Raw genomic sequence first — 19,304 nt, 5'->3', positions numbered from 1 at the left:
GTTTTCTTGAGGATGCTTCAGCTTCCGTGCCACCAAACTAATTTCCAATTCACATTTCTAGCATGGTGGGTCTGAAGGACATCCATGGCTGGCTACTCTTGCCAGTGCTGGAGGCAGCAGGACAGTGCAGGGAAGGCACTCCTCTCCCTTTGATGACAAACGATAAGAGAAAAGGAATGATGGTTTCTTGAACTACATCCAAGGGAAAGCAACCCTGCTGGAGTGCCTGGCAGGGCATCAACAGCAATGGAAATTTCAGCCTTCAATGAAATTAAACTCGAGAAGGGGGTGGGAATATCGTGAAGGAGCTGAGGTGCCACTAATCCCACGGATTGTTTTACAAACTGCCGCTTCTCTCCAATGAAATCGTATCCTCCACAGAAAAATCATCTGATTCCAACCTCTTTCGGTAAGTGGAGCATAAACAGAACGAAGAAGAGCTCATAACTGAGCAGAAAATGGGCTTGGACGAGCTGCAAGGGGCAGGAGAGCGGAGGAACAGCAGGCAGACCACTGGGATTTTGCTCTTTTCTTTGGATGGTCATCGTGGGATCTTTGAACCCCACCAAGCAAACAAGGCTCTTCCAAGACAACAGGAGAGCGCTGGCCGAGCCAGCGAGGGGAAGGAGAGCGCACGAGGGAGAAGAGCGTGGCAACTCCTGCAAAAAGGTCTGGACTTGATTAAACTTATTTTCTTTAGTAACATTTAGCTAAGCCAGGGGGGAAGAACCCTGCAGGGTTCTTCAGCAGCGCTTATCAGGGCAGCTGGAATGAGACTGCTCATTCACCCCGACGAGCAGAGCAGGCTCCGCGCGGCAGCGGGGGCTGCTCACACCAATATCCATTTCCCTGTCGGGAGCTGCTTTCACCAGCAGAAACAAGAACCACTGAAAACGTGTGAGTGAAGTGGCACTTTTGAAATCAGAAGGTGTCTGGCAGCTCTGTGTCAGTGTGATGTACCCTCCAGGGGAATTACACACCGGTTCACGTAGCTTGAAGCTCTGAACAAAGCGAATGCTGTGAGTAATGGTGGAGAAAAAAAAACCAAAGTGGCAAGAAAAGTGTTTGCCCAAGCTCATGTGAGGCAGGAGTTTTTCCTCTTCTACCTCTGTGGCACAGTGTGCAATCTGCTCAGCTAGAGAGGAAGTTTAACTTCTTTTTACAAAGTTCATGTTCTGACCATGAGCCCACAGCACCAACACCCCCCCCACACCACTGGTGGGGTGGGCTCTGTCACGTTTTCAGCTACTGCAAGGCTGATTATAATTATTTAACAAGCGAAGGAAAACGCTGGCACAGCTTGTTTGCCCCCTCAGAGGGTTGGAGCAAACATCCACACGGGTGATGGCTCCCACCCACACACCAACGCCTCCCCAGGGCCAGCATGTGCTTTTTTTATACAAGGCTGGTTTATCCTCAGGGCCAGCAAATGCCCTGCGAGAAGCTCACATAGATCAGCAAAGGCAAAACACAATCTGTAACTGTGCTAATTGCTGGGGTAATTAAAAAGTAAAATACCGAACGAAATACCACAAGTCTGAGAATCTGCAAAGCACCACTTTCCTTCCTGGGAGCCGCCTCTCACAAATGGCTTTCCCCAACAAGTACCACCTCCACGGGCCCAGACAGACCTTTGAGCAGATGACCAAAAAATGTCAGGAATTTTTCTACTCAATAGATTTTCTCTTCAGCGGGGCAGGATGAAAAGGCCTTTCTCTTGAGCAATTGAGAGCTCCCCACAACAGACAAGGAGCTGGCATGTTCTGAGCATTTGGTATTTCAATCCCAATTAAGTAAAACAGTAATTGCTGCACCTAAGGGTTTCTCAGCTCCCAAAGAGGAAACACTTAATACATACACAGATTTTCCTAGCTTCACCATTGCATACGTAAGGCACAGACTGAGGGATGAATCACAACTTCAAATTCTTCGCTACTAAGCCTGGCAATCAACACTGCACCTTTCTGGCAAAGGAACCCTAAAAATCTTCACCTGTGATGTCATCTGCTAACAGATTTATGTTCCATGGGGCGCTCCTGTCCAGCGATTCCTTCACTGAGGAGGCAGTTGGGTAACAGGATTTGTTCTGGATAATCCCTGCTCTGGCTCTCGGGAGCCGAGGGGAGGAAACAGATGAAGATGCACTGGGCCAGAGATGGCACTTTTATAGAATTTATTCTCCATGTGACAGGTATAAATCCCATCTCCAGCCTCAAGCCCCGAGAAGGCAGCATCAAGAAGGCAGAAAGGAGGGACAGGAACTCTGCATTTCCCCTTCCAGGTCCCAAACCTGTGAGTCCAGAAGGCAGGAGGCATCAAGCCTGCCCTGTCACTGCATGTGAGGCACCCACCCTGTCCCCATGGTGTGAGGGGGACATTTCCCTAGGTAACCAGCTGCAGGGGAAGGACTGTCCCTTTCTAATACAGTTGTCTGAACAGGGCCCAGCACAACAGACCCTGAGCCGCTGGTGGGGCCGTAAGCTCTGCCTGGGGTTATTATTTTAATAATTAGAGGCATGGCCACAGACAGAGGTGGTATTTGGTGGCCTCTTAACCTAGAGATTCAGTGGGGTTTATGCAGATGACTCCACTTTCTCAGTAGTGAAGTCTGCAGCAAATCCTCACGGAGACAAACATCAAAACCAGGACACTGGATGTGGCTCAACACAAAGCCACTGCTCGGTCAGTCCCAGCCAAAAAACAACATAAAACGTGCAGGGCTCAGAGTGTGTTTAGTTTTTAAAACTGAGTAAAATCTGAAGCCTTCCTGCAATTCAAATCTGGGCTGTCTAGGGCAAAGTGACTTTCCAGGTGAGGCACCACTCCCTCCTCCTGCCTAGTCCTCATGGCTTTATCCATCCATCCATCCAACCATCCATCCTCCTGCTTCTCCCACACTCACCATCCCACTGCAAGACAGCTCTTCCCAGCCTAGGAAGACTCTTCCCAACCTTCCACATTCCCATCTTTCCACCTCAAGAGCCACTGGTCCCACACAGCCTGCAGACACATGCCTGCAGGGAAAGGCAGAGACAGCCACCTACCCTTCTGCTTCACAACGTGGCAATTAACTGGTTTGGAAACTGCTTTTCTAGGCAAAAACCTGTCCTGGGAGCAACCAGGGTGACAAACATCTACTTTGTGCACCACCTCAGAGACAGACACCTTTTACCAATCGAGGCCCTGGATGCTCCTGTCATGCACAATAATTAAACCATCAGCTGGGAGACACAGCGAACTAATGCGGACAGAGGCGGAAAAGGAAACGAAATGGTTCCTCTTGAATCCCCACAGCTGTACAAAACCTAAACCAGGTCAGACCTAATGAGGGAAAATGCAAAAAACTTACAAGGATGCAAGAAATCTCTTTTAACAGTCGTCTTTCCCAGAGAGAAAAGCAGAAGAACAAAGACAGGGCACCCAAGTGTGCACCAAGCCAAGATCGGGCTTGCACAGGGACAGAAAGGCAGGAGCACACACAGGACAATCCTTCCTTGACCTTCAAGAAAGCACTGCAACAGAGGTGATCTACAGGTCTCTGAAGACAAGAGGGAGGCAAAATCAATGGTGTAACAGCCCAGAGCATTTCCCATTCTTTTAAGAAAGAAAGGAGTCAAAGCTGTGCCATACGTTAGCACTTAAGCAGTCCCTACCCTCAGTTTCCCACCATCTGTACAACTCTCTGAAACTCCCCTTCTCATTTAATTTATTGCCGTGTGTCTCCGCCAAAATCAAAGACCTAAATATCAGCAATCTTGGTGGGAGGCATCCAGCTGCTCCGACTCATTGTAGGAACAAACCCTATTCGTGCAAACTTGCATGGAGAAAGCCGGGCAGCAAATCTTGCTAGGAACAACTTCCCATGCTTTCGGATTAGCAGATCAAGCTGCAGGCATTTCCCCTTCTGTATCTGTGAAATCCAGCGCTTTAGGACACAAAAACGGGTCTTTTCTAACCCTGGAACGAACCGATTTTGGAAGCACAAGGCGCGGCGGCGGCGGCAGCAGCGGGGGGGCAACGGCCGAGGCTGATCAGTGGTGGGTTAGGGAAGCAGAGCACGATCTGGGGGTCATGCTCATGTGCTCTGTGGGGCTGGTGAGACGAGGCTTTTCTGGGGAGACTGAGATGCTGGGACCTGGAAATTATGGCAGTGGCAGCAGCAAAGCCCAGCTCTGGTCACTCATCCAATTCCCAGAGCTCTGTCACCGCTGTTTCCCTGCCCACTGGATGAAGACAGCAGGAGTTCCCTAATGAATGCAGCTATTTGCAAGTCTCTGAGCCCAGAGATTACAGGGAAGAGCTCATTAAAAGCAGTTTGTAATGTAACAGCACAGGTACCTCTGTCCTGCAGCCACAAACCCGAATTAAAAAGGGAGCATCCTAAAAAAATCAGTTTGTAGAGTCATCAGCCCCTGAGAAACAAATAAGCATTGCTCCCTGCCCTCTTACAGCAGCAGATATCAGCTGATAAAAGAGGAGCAGTCCTGCAAGCCAAACACCCAGGCAGTACTTGCACGGCAGGATTTGTAGCCTGGTGCCCTTTGATTTGCTCCGAGAGCGACAGAACAGTAGTCAGAGAAACATGAAGGGGAAGAATATTTCTAGTGCCCTGGTGACCTGTCTGACGCTGAAATCCCACCAGACCCAAGACTGGGCACCAAGACCAAAGCACTGCTGCTGCTCAGACTCTGAGCTGCATTTGGAGGGACAAACCAGAGGGATGGGGGTCCCTTGGTGGGACCGGGGGCACCACCGACCTCAGTGATTCTTGGACTCGCTTGGTTCTCAGGGGCTGAAACAGTCCCACAAAGGAGGCTTCATCTGCTTCACAGATCTGACAGCAGATCTGGAAATTGTCATCTCCTTCCCACGCCATCACACAGCTTGGCTCATTTGAAACCTGTTTTACCCTGGCTCAGTTCAACTTGTCTTATTCCTGAACACAAAAGCAGTAGCCAGGCAAAGAGTAGACAAATCAGGACCCATTTCACAACCAGGACTCCCAGCAAGCCCCACGCAAGTGGATGCTGAATTGCAACCACAACAACCCAGTCCACAATCAAAATTCTCCACTCACCCCTCCTGCCCAGCATGCAACCTTTTAACCAGCAGCAAGCAGGAGGGGACAGAGCCAAGATCCCTGGCAGCACCAGTAAAATCACTGTGTTCCTCCTTTTTTTTTGGGAGAGGCAGAATAATCCCTTTGAACTATGGAAGTGGGGGAGAACCGACGACATCTGTTCAGATTCAACAGCTTGGGTCTCACCGCTTCAGCTCCAGCTCCCTCCCGGCGGGTGGGAAAGGTCTCTAGCTTTTATTCAAAGGCACTGCCCTCACGCAGGGCCTTTCAGCAGAGGATCGCAGAGCACCTCACAGACATTTAATTAAAACTTACAGCCCGCCCCGGTGAGGAGGGGATTATGAACAGGCCCCCGGCTCAGGCTCAGCTCACCAGCACAAGCAGCTCTTTCTCCCGCACAGCCGAGGCGTTCGGCTCAGCTGCGAGAGCGCAGCGGTCCCAGCTCCTCTGAGCTACCAAACACCCCTCAAACAGCCCAGAGCCTTTGAAGAGCCAGCAGAGCAGAGCGGAGAGGCCGGGAACACACTCCAGTGGGACGGGTAGGGGCTCCCCTCCACCCACGGAGGCACAGCAAGGAGATGGGTTCAGCTTGGGCCAGACACAGACCCTGTGGTTTGTTACCCCTCTGCAATTTAAATACTATACATTTCCAAAGCATGGCATTACTGGGGGCCAATTCATCCACCTAACAGCTCTGGAAGCTTCATACAATGGAAAAACACCTTTTGTTTTTTCTTCTCTTTATTTCCCTTTTTTTTTAATCCCCCGGCTTACCTATGAGGTGAGACTTTTGCTGGCTGAATCACATCTATTTTAAACAAAAGTTAAGTTCAGACATCTGCCTTTGCACAGTGTCAGCTGCGAGAAATGAGCTAACATCCAGATGCAGTGGCATGTCAGGATTAGCCCAGGCTGGGGCAGGAATGCTTCCATGTATGGAAAAATATTGGAGCAGTGAAACCATAAGCTTGGAGCTGAGTGAAGTGAGAGGCCCTGTCAATGAAGTTGCAGGCTCAGGTTTAGAGGATTTAGCGGCTCAGATCCGCCATAAGATCCTCGGCACGTATTACAATAAATTTCACACTTTTTCCAAAAGGGACTCCCACAGCAATGCTGTGAGACCTGAGGGTGAGATCCTAAACCCGCCTGTTTGCTCTGGAAGCAGGATTGGGACCGCTGGGTACCATTAACGTTCCCCGCGCCGGGCACAGGCTGGGGCGTTGATGGAGAGGTTCTGGCAAGTACAAGGCTGCTGCTCGCCCATCCCTCAGCTGCCTTCTGAGGATTTATCAAAGCCAACTCGGAGCTGGCATGAGAGACGAAGCAGTGGCAGTTCAAAAGCAAATGCTGAGCTGGATCAGCTTGGCCGGGGAATCGGCGCGCGCTTCTGCCAACGCCACGGCAAGGGCAGCGACTGCCGAGGCACAGGGAGACAGACACTGAAGTATTCTCTTCAATTGGCCCGGCACAAATCAAGAGGGCTCATTTGTCAGCATCCTGAGTTAACACTAATGAAGTAATGGCTATGACTTCATCTCTCCAGTGGGAATCTCTTAGGAACAAGGGAGAACTAAAATTCCTCTCTCCCGCTCGCTCACGCAGTTGCAATTCGTTTCAGTTGCCTTCTACTCTCTTCTGCAAACATTACTTAATTCTCACCCAGATTTTTAAATCCTTGCCCTGAAACATAAAACAGTGTTCCCTTCTCAGCTGTCGAAGCCAAGCCTCTCCGAGATCCCTCCTGGTGGGATCTGACCCCTTGTGCCAGCTGCCACCCACTCCCTGGCGTCCAACCCCGCCGAGCCCCTACTCGCAGCTGAGGATGCCACCAGCTATTTTTCATGCCTGAGACACGGAATAAAAATCTGGTAACTCTTGGAAAATTAATTTTAAGTGGGACCTTTGCATCTTTTCCCCATGAAAACGTTTTGAAGTCAGGTTGGATTTAGCCACAATTGTGATGGCACCTATCACTCGGAGTGCATCCTTTACGAACCAGCGGTGTTTGGGCTCTGCCCACCTCCCCACGCAGGCATGGACCCTGCACACCCCCACTACCCTGTGCCTTGTCAGGGGGTCCCGCTGCTGTTTTGGGGCCAGAAGGGCTTGCTGAGCTCCAAGCAGGGGCTTGATCAGATTGCAAACACTCAGCTAACGCCCTGACGCAACCGAGCAACCGAGCAGTCAGTCACTCGCGCTAAATAAAGACCACAAATTCTTTACATGTTAATTGTTGGTTGCAATTGTTCACGGTGCTGAAAGACAGACGTGAGAGCATGCAGAAATTCCTGCATCTTTTTAGTTCCACCCTTCCATTAATTGTGTGTGCTCCATGCCAAATCAATAAGACACTACATTTTCCTTGGAAAACCAGCATGATGAAAATGCGATCAGCTATCAGACAAGTCGCTCATGCTGTAATGTGAAATACTTGTATAATTCACTTTCCCACGAGAGAATTTAACATGTCCATTTGCTTACTTGTCAACTCATCCCACTCCCAGTTTCTCCACTGACCCTGTCTTTAATTTACAACGTAGAGATTTACCTCTAATTGTGTTTTTTCCCTGCAGAGCATCAGCAGAGAAGCAGCAGTTCCAGCCAGCACAGAGGAAGCTGCTCCGCAAGGCAGTGCCAGGGAAAGCCCTCTCCCCAAAACACCCCTGGGTCCCCCACGAGGGCTCTACCCCAAGATCAGAAGGGAATTAATGTGCCCAAAGCCCAGGCTGTAATGACTTCCATCACCCTCCCCAGGCTGGCAGTGCTCCCTCCTTTCCTAATCGTTATTATCTGGAGATGGCACGAGCACAAAGTGATCTGTCGAGAAAAACATTTCAAACCTATCGAGCATTACGCTGTGATGTGCCATGGAACCAGTTTAGAGAACACACGCAGCTATAAAGTCGTGATTATTCAGTATTCAACCCAGCCTGAAAGCTCAGGAGTCAGCTTGTTATTTGCTGAAAGCGGGGGGCCTGAAATTACCCGTGAATAGTTCAAAGCTGCAGTTAATTCAACATCTCGACTTTCAAAAGCATAAAAATCACAGATTCCTGGAGCGTGTAAGCTTTTTAAAAATTACAAACTACTAACTGTCAAATCAAAGCAGCATATAGAAATCCACATGGCTGATAAGACAAATAGTTGCATTTTAAAGAGTAATTAAATATCACTCTGGAATATTTTGCTTGGAACTTGTTTCCCTGATAAAAAATGGGGAGGGGAAGGAGGAGGAAGAAATCCACACACACCAACGAGCTTCTCATCAAGCAAATGCTCATGCAAACGCTGCTCAAACTCGTTTTCTTGAATTTAGAGTTTAGCCTGCTGTATCACAGCCTCCCATACCCTCTTTAGTTTCCCTATTTCTCTATATTTCACATCAAACTCTAGCAATGAGGAGGAGACAATCACTATGTTGAATCTGGATTGCTGGGGAGGAAGGTTGGGGCAAGAATTCCCCTAGTCTGGTCACCAAAAAGTGCAATATTTCCTGACTTGGCTTAGATTAAAACCATACCCCAACTTCCATGCTGGGAGCATGGCTGAAAAAAAAACAGGAATGCAAAACAGAGAGCTCTACCCAGATGCAATTCAGGAGAAATGAAACCTTACCCCAGCCACACGAGCTAATCCCACCAAGCACCACTTTGAAACATTAAAAGTTTGTCCACGAGAAAGGACCAAACCACTCCAAACCGTGCTGGACTCGCCCAAAACCGAAATCTGCTAGCAATGAACTCACCACGGATTTCACACAAGCTCTCCCAGTACTGAGAAATACCTACAGGCAATGGTACAAAAGGACTGTCTGGAGCACTAAACAAGGAGACAGCTACTGCATTTCAAACCGAAACCACTTGAAGAAGCCACCGTCCAAAGGCAACGCAAACCTGATGTCACTTTTTTGGAATGGGATGTGCGGAGCCCAGTCCAACACTCCACCGTGTTTGATCAGCAAGAGCTCCCACTGCTTCTCCCCCACCCTGGAGCTGGGAGAACTTGACAATGGAAAGATGTCCAAGCAGGCCCTCAAACACGGGCAATTACCCACTGAGGGATGCAATAAACACCCCAGCAGACAACACGGCAGACAACATGTCAGCAAGACTTTTAAAATACTGATTCTGCCCCAGGGAAAGCACTTGGGCAGGCCACAGTTTGGACAGTTACGGGGAAATCCAACCTCCAAGGACAACAGTGATGTTTTTGCAACTCTTGCAGGACCAGGACAGTCCCCAGACTTGCTGTTTATTGACACGGGGATTTCACTGAAGGATTAGGTCCTGGCACGAGGGAGGATCGTTAATTGTATGGAGGGTCACTGCAAAGCTGTGTAAAGCATACACAGAAATAATGTGGAAAAGCGGCATCAACAACAACAACAACGAGAATTCAAAATGTTTTGGCTTCTGTGTCATCTGCACGATGTGGAAATACTGAATAGCTTATTCCTCAGTCATAATTGAAGTTCGCTGTTGCACTTCTTCAAAATCAACACAGCAAAACGCTCCATTGTTCTGCACTTTCTTTTGTAAAGCTGCTACATGCTCAACCTCTAAAGAATGCATTTTTGGAGAAGAGCTGTGCACTGATTACTTTACAAAGCAAAGTTCCTTCGCTTAGTTCTGCAACCTGAGAGTAACAAATGAAATTGTCAACCGTGCATTTTCGAACGAACGTTTTCATTTCAACATCTGGATTAAGATGCCACAATGAAAAACAGCACACAGGCTTCCCTCTGCTCCTTTCATACATCTCCCATTCTTGTGTTTCAGAACCAGCGAGTTTCAAAGCAAACAAAGAATCAGTTGGTGCTGCTAATGCCTTGCTTCTTACTCAATAGCCTTATGTCATGAAAAGACCATATTTTTCAAATCTGCAGCTCCGCGAGCCAAAGATTTCATATACATTCCCACCCCAGAAATACAAAGTCAGGAATACAGCTGAAAGTGATTACCTAGATATTTTTATATGATGAAATTCAAAAGCTGCTTCAAGTGATTTACGAAATCTCCTGTTAGACAAATCCCACATCTGTGCTGACCACTCGCCTCCCAGATCTCAGCAGATGGAGGTTTCAAACAGAGAAGTTCTGAGTCCCTGAATATCAGGGTGTATCTCAAACTCTAATCAAGGGCTTTAGGATTTTTCCTCCACAAAAAAAATTGTGTACAGTCTAATTTAATGACATTTCTATCTCTTCCCTCTTGTTTCTTGCACAAACTCTACCCGCAAAATTAGTACTTGGTGTCTTTTTAGAAGAGACTCCAGTACAAGATCTTTTTAAGCATAGGGAAAGAAAACACCTTTTTCTTGAGATGTGAGGGAGAAAATGAGAACACAATTAATTTAAAAAAAAAAAAAAAAGAATGAGTGGGTATTTGTTGTAAAAGGCTTCAAAGAGATATTTGCAAACAAGCAAGAGTTTTGTCTCATTTTACCCATCAACACTAAAACTACAAAACCCCAAACTACAAACTTCCCCTCCTTTGGGCAAGACAGAACAAACATCTTCTTCACACGTGGGGAAACATCACATGCCCCTGACACACCATTCAGCAAAAGACTCACTACTAGTGAATGTGGGAGAAAATACAAATCCAACTTTCAATATAAAGGAAAATCATTCTGTCCCAACTGAAGGGTTATTTACCAGCTCCAGCAAAGAGAGATCCTCAAATTGTTTTCAGATACTTGACTGAATAATCACAGAAAAATAACCAACATGTTTTACATTTATTTAAATCCAGAACAGAAGTATCTCAGCCTTCCCAAGGCTGGGTTTGCCTTCCCAAGAAGAATTTGGTCAACACTCAAGCAGATGCATAAATACAGTGGAGAGCAGACACAAAACAGGAGGCAAAGCACAGACACTACACCACTGTGGCGCTGTGTGGATGCACCGAGAAAGCATCAGTAAAACACTAAAGATTAAAAAGAATGAGGAAGACGACTAGGCCAAGTAAAAATGAATAAAAACAAAAGCAAAGGCAAATAAACAACAGAAAGAGAGAAACTGCTGCTCTCCCAGCGCAGCAGAAAGCTTACAGCTTTCTCTCCTCCAGCACCAACTCTCATTTCTCCCACTCCAACATGGAGAAGCTGGGCCAATTTATTTTTCTTTTTTTTAGCAAAGATGACCAAAATGTCCCACAGACCACAGCAAGACAGCACGCTCTGCCCTCCTCCAACAGCCTGTGTGCCATAAGCCCTTGAAGAGCACCCAAATTCACCCCGAGTGTAGGTGGAACTCCGCAGCAGGGATGGTCTGGAGCTCACCAGGAGAAGTCTGGGATCCTTCCGACCACAGGAAGGGAGATACCTCGTTGTGGGCGCTGGGGGACATCAGGGCACGTAGACAGATGGGGGCTGTTTACATTGCCGAGGCTCCCAGTAGCAATCGGGAATTAAAGCTGTTATTAAATCAACCCTCCAGAACTCGAGCAGATGTTCATGCAAGCAGATAACAACGGGGTGATGTTAAACCAAAACCCCAAACGAACAGAGGCACGGAGGGGCAACATCTCTCCCCCACGTTCTGCTCAGCAACGCCAGGCGCTATCGGAGGGACAAATCAATTACCAACAGCTACGCGGAGCTGCCCAAATCCGGGGCTGAACAGCTTAATTGAGGGACGTGTACCACGAGTTAAAGGCCCCCAATCTCATTTGGCACGTTACGGTTTTGTCCTTGAAAGAAAAAACACCCAATAATAGGTCTGGCTGTGGCTCAGACGGAGGCATAATGCCATCCTCGTCATTAATCAAAGGCTTTCCCCCCGTCCAGATGTTTGCTGACTTGTACTGCTTTCTTTTATTACTGGTTTGGAGACAGAAATTGCTGTATGCTAAAGTTACTCAAATTGAACTGGTTGTCCCTGGTAACTGCACCCCGGCATTATTGCGTTACTGAGGCATTCAACGAAGAGTGGCTGTTTGCTTTGACAATTCGTGCTACTTTCCCCAATAACCATGAGAGTAAGATGCTAAGTTACTTTTAGGACTGTGGGAATTTTACTGCAAACCCAGGAAGGAGCCTGGTTGTGAGGATCTATCAGCGCTCGATGCCCAAGGTTTGGAAGAAGGAGAAATGTAGAAAAATGCAGAGTACACCAGAGATAGAATGTGCACAATGATAAGTAGACATATTTTTCAATAATTCTGAGCAACAAAAGTGATTGGCTACAGCCAGTATAGGACAGTAAGCCATCCTCTCTCCCCAAAGCTTTCACAACCTCAGTAGATAAAGTAACCAACCCACAATGGGAAGCGCTGGCTGGAAGGGACTTGTGGAAGCCTTTGAGTCCTGGCATCACCCACATGAGACCCTGCTGGGCAGAGCTTCTCCCAGCCAAGCCCTGCAACCTCCAAGCCTCCTTCCACAGGCTCAGGGAGCTGAGAGCTCAGGGACACAGCTCTCAGTGTTTCCAACCCTCTCGCTCTCTCTGCTCTGCATCTATAATATCCCCTTCTTCCCATAAATCTATATAATTCACTGGGGTTTAGGAGTATCCCTCGGTGCAAAGGAACCATAACTCAAAAGCACTGCCTACATTCCTCTAATGCTTTTGTTTTTAAACAAATTAAGCCCGCGAGGTACTGAACATATGCTCGACATCCCCAGCTCTCCCTGGCATGTTTTTGAAAAATAGAAAGTTTGTGCTTTTCTGGAGAGTCGGGTCATTAACCCGACTATTTAAAAAATCAGCTTATTACACAAGGAAACTTCTAACTGCCTGAGCTGCAGGTTATAAATCTCCTGTTTAGAAATCTGATATCCTGACATAATTGCCCTTACAACTTACAAATAGGTTCTCTGTTATCCGTAGATTAAGCTTCCTCCAAAGCCACATCACATCTGCTTAGTTTTGAAAATATACAGCACAAGCTTCAATTACTTTACACTCCACACAAAAATAATCCTGAATTTAACTCAGGGCTTCTTGGAATATGAGTTTAAGACCCCATAATCTTTTTATTTCATGTTTTCTTGCAATCTAATAGATGGAAGCACTGGCCAGCATGTAAAATTAATGCCACCTTCCACTTCTACAATTTCCCAACCATTTAACTGCGTGGCAGCGGAATTTTTAAAGCAAATATGGCAAGCAAAAGTCCCACCATCCAAGTAATCTAAAATGTTCAGTAGGGAAATAGCAAGCTACTAATTGGAACCACAGTCTTTTCATGTCCCTGTAGGAAGATGGTTTGGTTTTAAAGAAACCTGAATTAAACTGTAATGTCTCTGAAGGACGAAGCTTCTGTTGCAGCTCTTCTGATTAGTGAAACTGATCTCAGATCCCAACCACTCGGGCAAGCTCCCAGTTAGAAGTGTCTGGACTTCAAAGGGGCAAACTGGGGCCCTTTGGCAGCATCATCATCATCCAGGTGCATGGCACTAAACACGTGAGACCTTTTAAAGAACTGGGGGCTTAGTGACAAAAACCTGCAGCAAACGAGGCAAAAAAAAAGCCAAATCCGAGTTTCAAAGCTACTTCTCAGCAGCAGGGACATCACTCAGCGCTGCCAGAGACAGCCAACTTTTCCTTAAATGACTCCTTTGCCTAAAGAACAGAGCAAAGTGCTGGCAGAGCGGGGTTCGGAGATCCATTCAGGAAGAAGTCACCCCTCCCATCCCAAGATAGCCTCGCAGCATCCAAACGCAGGGGATGCCTGAGGGGGTTCAGCCGCCCCCAGCCCCGCAGGTACCAGCGTTACCCCAACCCCGCTGAAGCAGAGAACGCGTCTCACCAAAGCCAAACCAAAGCCTGCCCGCTGCTTCCACACCAGCAGCCACAATCCCTCGCTGGAAAGATGTTTAGAAATGGCACTGTGGGGCACCATCTTTTTAATTCTTGCTCAATTGCTTGCAGAGATTAGATTTGTAAAGAGGATTTTTTTTTTTTTTTGGACTACAAACGTTGCGAGCTCATTGCGAACTGGAGGTTCAGCCTTGTGCCTCCCTGTCCCTCACACCCCGCCCTGCCTGGGGTCTTACAGTGTTTTTTTTTTGTCCATTATGTGCCTCTCTGATTGAACTCTCCAGATGAGAGGCTGTATCTCGCAGAGTATTTGAACGCACCGAGTGCGAGAACGAGAGCGACGAACCCCAATCCCCACAAACTGGCCGGGCAGCTTCGCCAGCAGCTCCCAGCCGAGCCGGGCTCGCTCGCTCCTCAAACCACCGCGTGTCCTCCCACGGGCTGCTGGAGGCCACAGCCCCTTTCCGTGCCCGGACCCACTCGGGGCACCCGCGTTCCCTTGCCCACGCCGAGCTCCGGTTTCCACCTGAGCGGTGCCGTGCCCGGGCTCGCAGGAGCCGCTCCGCTCACGCCTCGCCCTCAGCCGCGCTCTTCTGCGGGACCCCTCGAGGCCAGCGGGTGCGACCACCCCCGAAAAGCCACGGCCCGCAGCCAGCCAGGGCTTCCTGCCCCCCCGACCCGTGCGGGACGGAGCCTGCGGGGCTCCCCCAGCGCTGCGGCTCCCCAGGCCCCGCAGCAGCCCGGCGAGGCGTTGTCGCCCCGCGGGACAGCAGCCGACACCCCGTCCCCTGCTCCCGGGGGAACTTTCTGGAAGGCGCCCCCCGCCCCCAGACAAAGCCCGGGGCGCGCCCCCCGCCCGGCCGCGGGTCTCACCTTGCGGTGCTTGTCGGCGAAGGGCAGCGCCAGCCAGGGCATGGCCCGCACCGCCTCCTGCCACTGCTGCTGCTCCTGCTCGGCCGACACGAACACGATCTCCAGGCGCTGCCCGCCGGCCGCCGCCGCCTCCCCCCTGAAGCGCCCGTAGAAGGCGGCCAGGCTGGCGCCGAGCTGCGCGCAGGGGCCGCCGAGGCTGCAGCCGAAGTAGAGCCCCACCAGGGACACCCCGCGGGCGGCCAGCGCCGACACGGCCACCTCCTCGCCGTCCGCGGCCACCAGCACCTCTCCCAGCAGGTCGGTGAGCGCGCCCGCCATCCCGCTCCGCTCCCGCACCGCGCTCCGCGCCCGCCGCCCGAGCACGCCCCGACCCGCCAGGGGGCGCTGCTGCGCCGCGCGGCCCCGCGCCCGCCCCCGCCCCGGGCAGCGCCGCCCCGGCCCGGCCCGGCCCGGCCTGGCCACCGACACCGGCACCGACACCGCTGCCCTCGGCACCGTTCACGACTCCCCCTCGCACCCCTCACGGCCCCGTCATCCCGCTCCCCCAGCCCCGCTTCTGCCCCCTCCAACCCCTCCTTCACTACCGGCTCCCCCGCACCGGTCCCGACCCCGCTCCCGACCCCCCTCCCAGCGCCCAAAGCGGCTCTAAGGGAGATGGAAACTGTCTTGGACAAGGGTATGGGGTGACAGGACAACGCGGAATGGCTTCACACTGGCAGAGGGCAGGGGGAGATTGGATACTGGAGAGAAATTCTCTCCCCTGTGAGGGTGGTGAGGCGCTGGCACAGGTTGCCCAGAGAAGCTGTGGATGCCCCATCCCTGGAAGGCTGGATGTGGCTCTGAGCAACCTGCTCTAGTGAAAGATCTCCCGCCCCATGGTAGGAGGGTGGAACAATAAGGTCCCTTCCAACCCAAACCATGCTGTGGCATCCCGCTGGCCCCATGTACCAGCGAAGGTGGGACCAGCCCTCCCAAAGCCCGCAGAACAAGTGTTTCCATTCTTTGTTTCCCAAATCTAACATAAATACATGTTTACCCCTAACAAATGAGGGCGAACTCAAACGTGCAAGCCAATCCAGAAGTATAAATGTAAATTGGGCTGCGTTGAGTTACACCGTCTGGCTGGCTGGGGTACAGAAAGGAAATAAAGCAGAGACGGTGACATGCAAACCAGGCTGTAAAATGTATTATTTGCTCTTTGCAATCAAAAGTCTGCAATCTGCAAGCCTGCAAAATTCACTGCGGGATCCTCAGCTGCTTCTGACTGACGGCCGCGTGTCCATGGCTGCAGGAGAGCCCCAAACCAGCACACTGAAACCTTCCTATCTACTGTAAAAAACACCTTTATTTTTATAGCCCTTCTTTATTTGGCTTCTCCAAATGATTGCTGCTTTCAGTTGTATTTAAAATCGTTGTGTAGCATCCAGAGCCATTGGGGGACGCTTTATAAATACAATTAATTATCATCATCATTATTATTATTATTATTACAGCTTTACAGTCCCTCTTTTCTTTTGCCAAGACCTGCTCCCTAGAGGTGGTTCAAAGCAAGAGGAGTTTTGTCTTGTTTTTATTTGTCCTGCCTTATCTGCCTTAATTAAGTATCTGGGCTCTTCAGGGCAGGGAAGCTGTTTTTTAAGTCTGCAGCCCTGAACTCGACCAACCAAGATAAATATTCTCCTGTAAAAATAATATTTATGACCGCAGTTAACATGTCTGGCCCCATCTTTAGTGAACAAAGCTGGAGGAAGATGCCCTGAAATACAGAACAAGTTAAAAGCATTTCTCTCTCTTAATGAACAATAGAATAAAAGAAGGAAACAGCAGTTATCACTGAACAATGTCACAAGGTGAGGTGTGACTGAACTGAGGTTACACCATGGTGAGTGGCTGAGTGTCTGCCCAGGTGCTGGTTCCACAGCAAAATCATGGATTCAGGTTACCCATTTGAGAACCAACTTGAGACATTGGAATTAGAAAGTCAAGACAACATTCCGGGGCTTTTAATAAGCAGTTTCTTGTCTATATAGTGCCCATCTGCATTTTTCTGACTCCTATTCCTCTTTTCTGGGTACTGTTTTTTTCATATTGCATCCCCTTTGACTAGTATATATTGCATTTTTCACTACTTAGCAAACATTTTTCCAAAGTATTTGCCAAACATTCTACACGAATTTGCCAAATATTTGGCATATATTTGTACCATATTTGGGAAATACTGTGATTTCCCCCCGGATTTTCAATAAACACCCGACGCCTTGTCGGCACGGAAAAATACAGATACTCACGGAACGAGGCAGGGTCAAAGAGCTGAGCCCGAGGGGCGGAGACAAGAACGGCTGGAAAAGGGGATCCGGATTCCCCCTCCCCTCCATCCCCTCCCGTCCTCGGTGCTGCTCCCGGTGCTGCGGGAGCGCCTGGAGGGACCTGCGGGGCTCCAGTGCCACCTGCCGGGGACACCGCGCACGAGCCACCCGGGGACCGGGGAGGGACCGGGGAGGGCTCAGCATGGAGAAAAAGGTGGCTCAGGGGGGACCTTATCGCGCTACACAACTACCTGGAAACAAATTGTAGCCAGGTGTGGGGGGCAGTCTCTTCTCCCAGGTGACAAGCGATAGCACAAGAGGAAACGTCCCCGAGAGGTCTCGGTTGGGCATTTGGGAAAAAATTCTTCACCAAAAGGGTTGTCCAGCCCCGACACAGGCTGCCCAGGCAGAGGTGAAGTGTTCTTCATCCCTGGAAGTGTTCAAAAACCACGTGGATGTGGCGATCACAGACACTTGGTAACCTGGCAGTGCTGAGTTAGTGGCTGGACTCGCTCTCGGAGGGCTTTTCCAACCTAAATGATTCTGTGATTCCGAGCTCATCCGGCTTTGTGGCTTCTGCCCAGCACCAATGACAGCGAGCTGGGGGATACACAATCATCAGCTTGAGCAAATCAATCATGGCAGCAAAAAGTAGAAAAGAAAGGTGTGCTCGGGGCTGTGTTCAAACAGCTGGGTTACCCTAAAGCTGCAGCGTAAAAGAAGCCATCAAAGAAAACCCCTATTTCCCAACAGCAGAGAGGAACACAGGCCCTGCAAGGCTGTAGGGTGCCAGGGAGATGCCACGCTTCTCACTGCTTTGGTTTTAAAGAGGCAACTGCCTTCTTGACAAGTTCCATCCACTGTCAACACCATTTTCGAGCTTCTCTCTAACTCTTCTTACAGAAGTGCGCCTGTTCCAGCAAGCTGGGACAAATAATGGTGCAAACAGTCCTGTTTATGTGACTGCCCCTGCCAAAAATTAGTGGTTGTTTAAAACATTATTAGACATTATGTTTTTTGAAAGTATGTTTTTCGACATTATTGAATATTAATTATACTTTGGAGACACAGGCTCTTTAGTGTTTAATTTAGCTGTATCCTGAATTCCACACTGCACAGAGGGGAGCGGATTTTCTGTGGCATCTGAACATCAGCCAGCAGTAGGGTCTCTTAAAGGAAAGGGACACACTTCAAACAGCTCAGTGTTTGACATAAATCCATTGTGTCCTGACTATTTTCTTATTTGGTAGCTCTTAATCACGATGGTTCCAGACATGGTGCATTTGTGGGGTTTATTTTAGTAGCAGGATGTTGGCTACACTTCAGAATACGGACATACATATCCAGAGAAAGCCCAGGGTAGCCATCTTCTGGGAATCTGCAATAAAAAAAGGGCTAATCTTGCTCTGCAGATGATGCAAGCCAACTGCAATCCTTCTGCTCTCTGCTGCTTTCTTCTGGATTCACATCGGCATCGCTGAGAACTGCACGGGGTCCCAGCTGCCAAAACCAGCTCCAGCAGGGCAAGCCATCTGCCTGCTCCGGCTGGTTTGGGGGCAGTCACACATTAACTCCTTTAAACAGGTCTGTGTTAAGGTATCACCCTTCCAAAACGCTGCTCCAGATTCGCCAAAGCTCTAAAACAACCGAGTTCAACCATGTTACACTCCGGCGGAATTTGACCCTTCAAATTCTTCTGACTGGTGTTGCAACCCTGTTAATATCCGGACTGCTGAGCGCAGCCTGTGCTACCTTTGAACCTCCTCATCGTCTGGGGGCTCCAGCAGATGAGCCCCACTGGATCCTGTCGGGCAGCTGGCAAGGTCCTTGTCCCCGTCACAGGAAGAAGAAGGGGTGAATGTGGGGCCATCCAGCGCCTGGGCAGGGCTCAGCCTGGCAGTTTGCACAGGTCCACATCCCCCTCAGCAGCTCACAGGCCCGTCAGAGAGGGGGCAGGCTGAGCCAGCACCAAGTCTGTCCTGCCAGTGATGGGGGAGGCCTCAGGGTACATCAGATCAGGTCCTGGGGTGCCCGTTCTGCTGCTTCCCAGCAACGCTGGGATTCACATGTCACCACAGAAACACAAAACAGCACTTCTGAAAGCAAACAGAGTTGGTTTCAAACAGCAGCAGCAAAGCACAAGGAGAGGGATTTCAATCACAGCCCTTCTGTGTGTGTGTTTGGCTCTCTGGGGACTAGCCCAGGACCTGGCTCCTGGGACTGGGAGGTAACATTTCTCCCCTGAGCTTGCAAAGACATAGCTTTCTATTTTCAAAGTCCT

At 49.6% G+C, this 19,304-nt stretch overlaps 1 protein-coding gene across 1 annotated transcript in view; it reads right to left on the bottom strand.

Moving 5' to 3' along the window:
* The window catches only part of NXN (nucleoredoxin), a 48,568-nt gene extending 33,533 nt beyond the window's left edge, over window positions 1–15,035 (bottom strand). Inside the window, exon 1 of the mRNA XM_027903334.1 lies at window positions 14,718–15,035. Coding sequence (XP_027759135.1) covers window positions 14,718–15,035 — 318 coding nt within the window. The remainder of the gene's footprint in view (window positions 1–14,717) is intronic.
* Between the last annotated feature and the right edge of the window lie 4,269 nt (window positions 15,036–19,304).

This window comes from Empidonax traillii, unplaced genomic scaffold, assembly GCF_003031625.1.
Source record: "Empidonax traillii isolate 1590-97213 ecotype Southwest subspecies unplaced genomic scaffold, ASM303162v1 scaffold957:size654520, whole genome shotgun sequence".
Classification (NCBI taxonomy): domain Eukaryota; kingdom Metazoa; phylum Chordata; class Aves; order Passeriformes; family Tyrannidae; genus Empidonax; species Empidonax traillii.
Note: the sequence above shows the minus strand (reverse complement) of the source record. Positions and strands in the feature narration are given on the sequence as shown.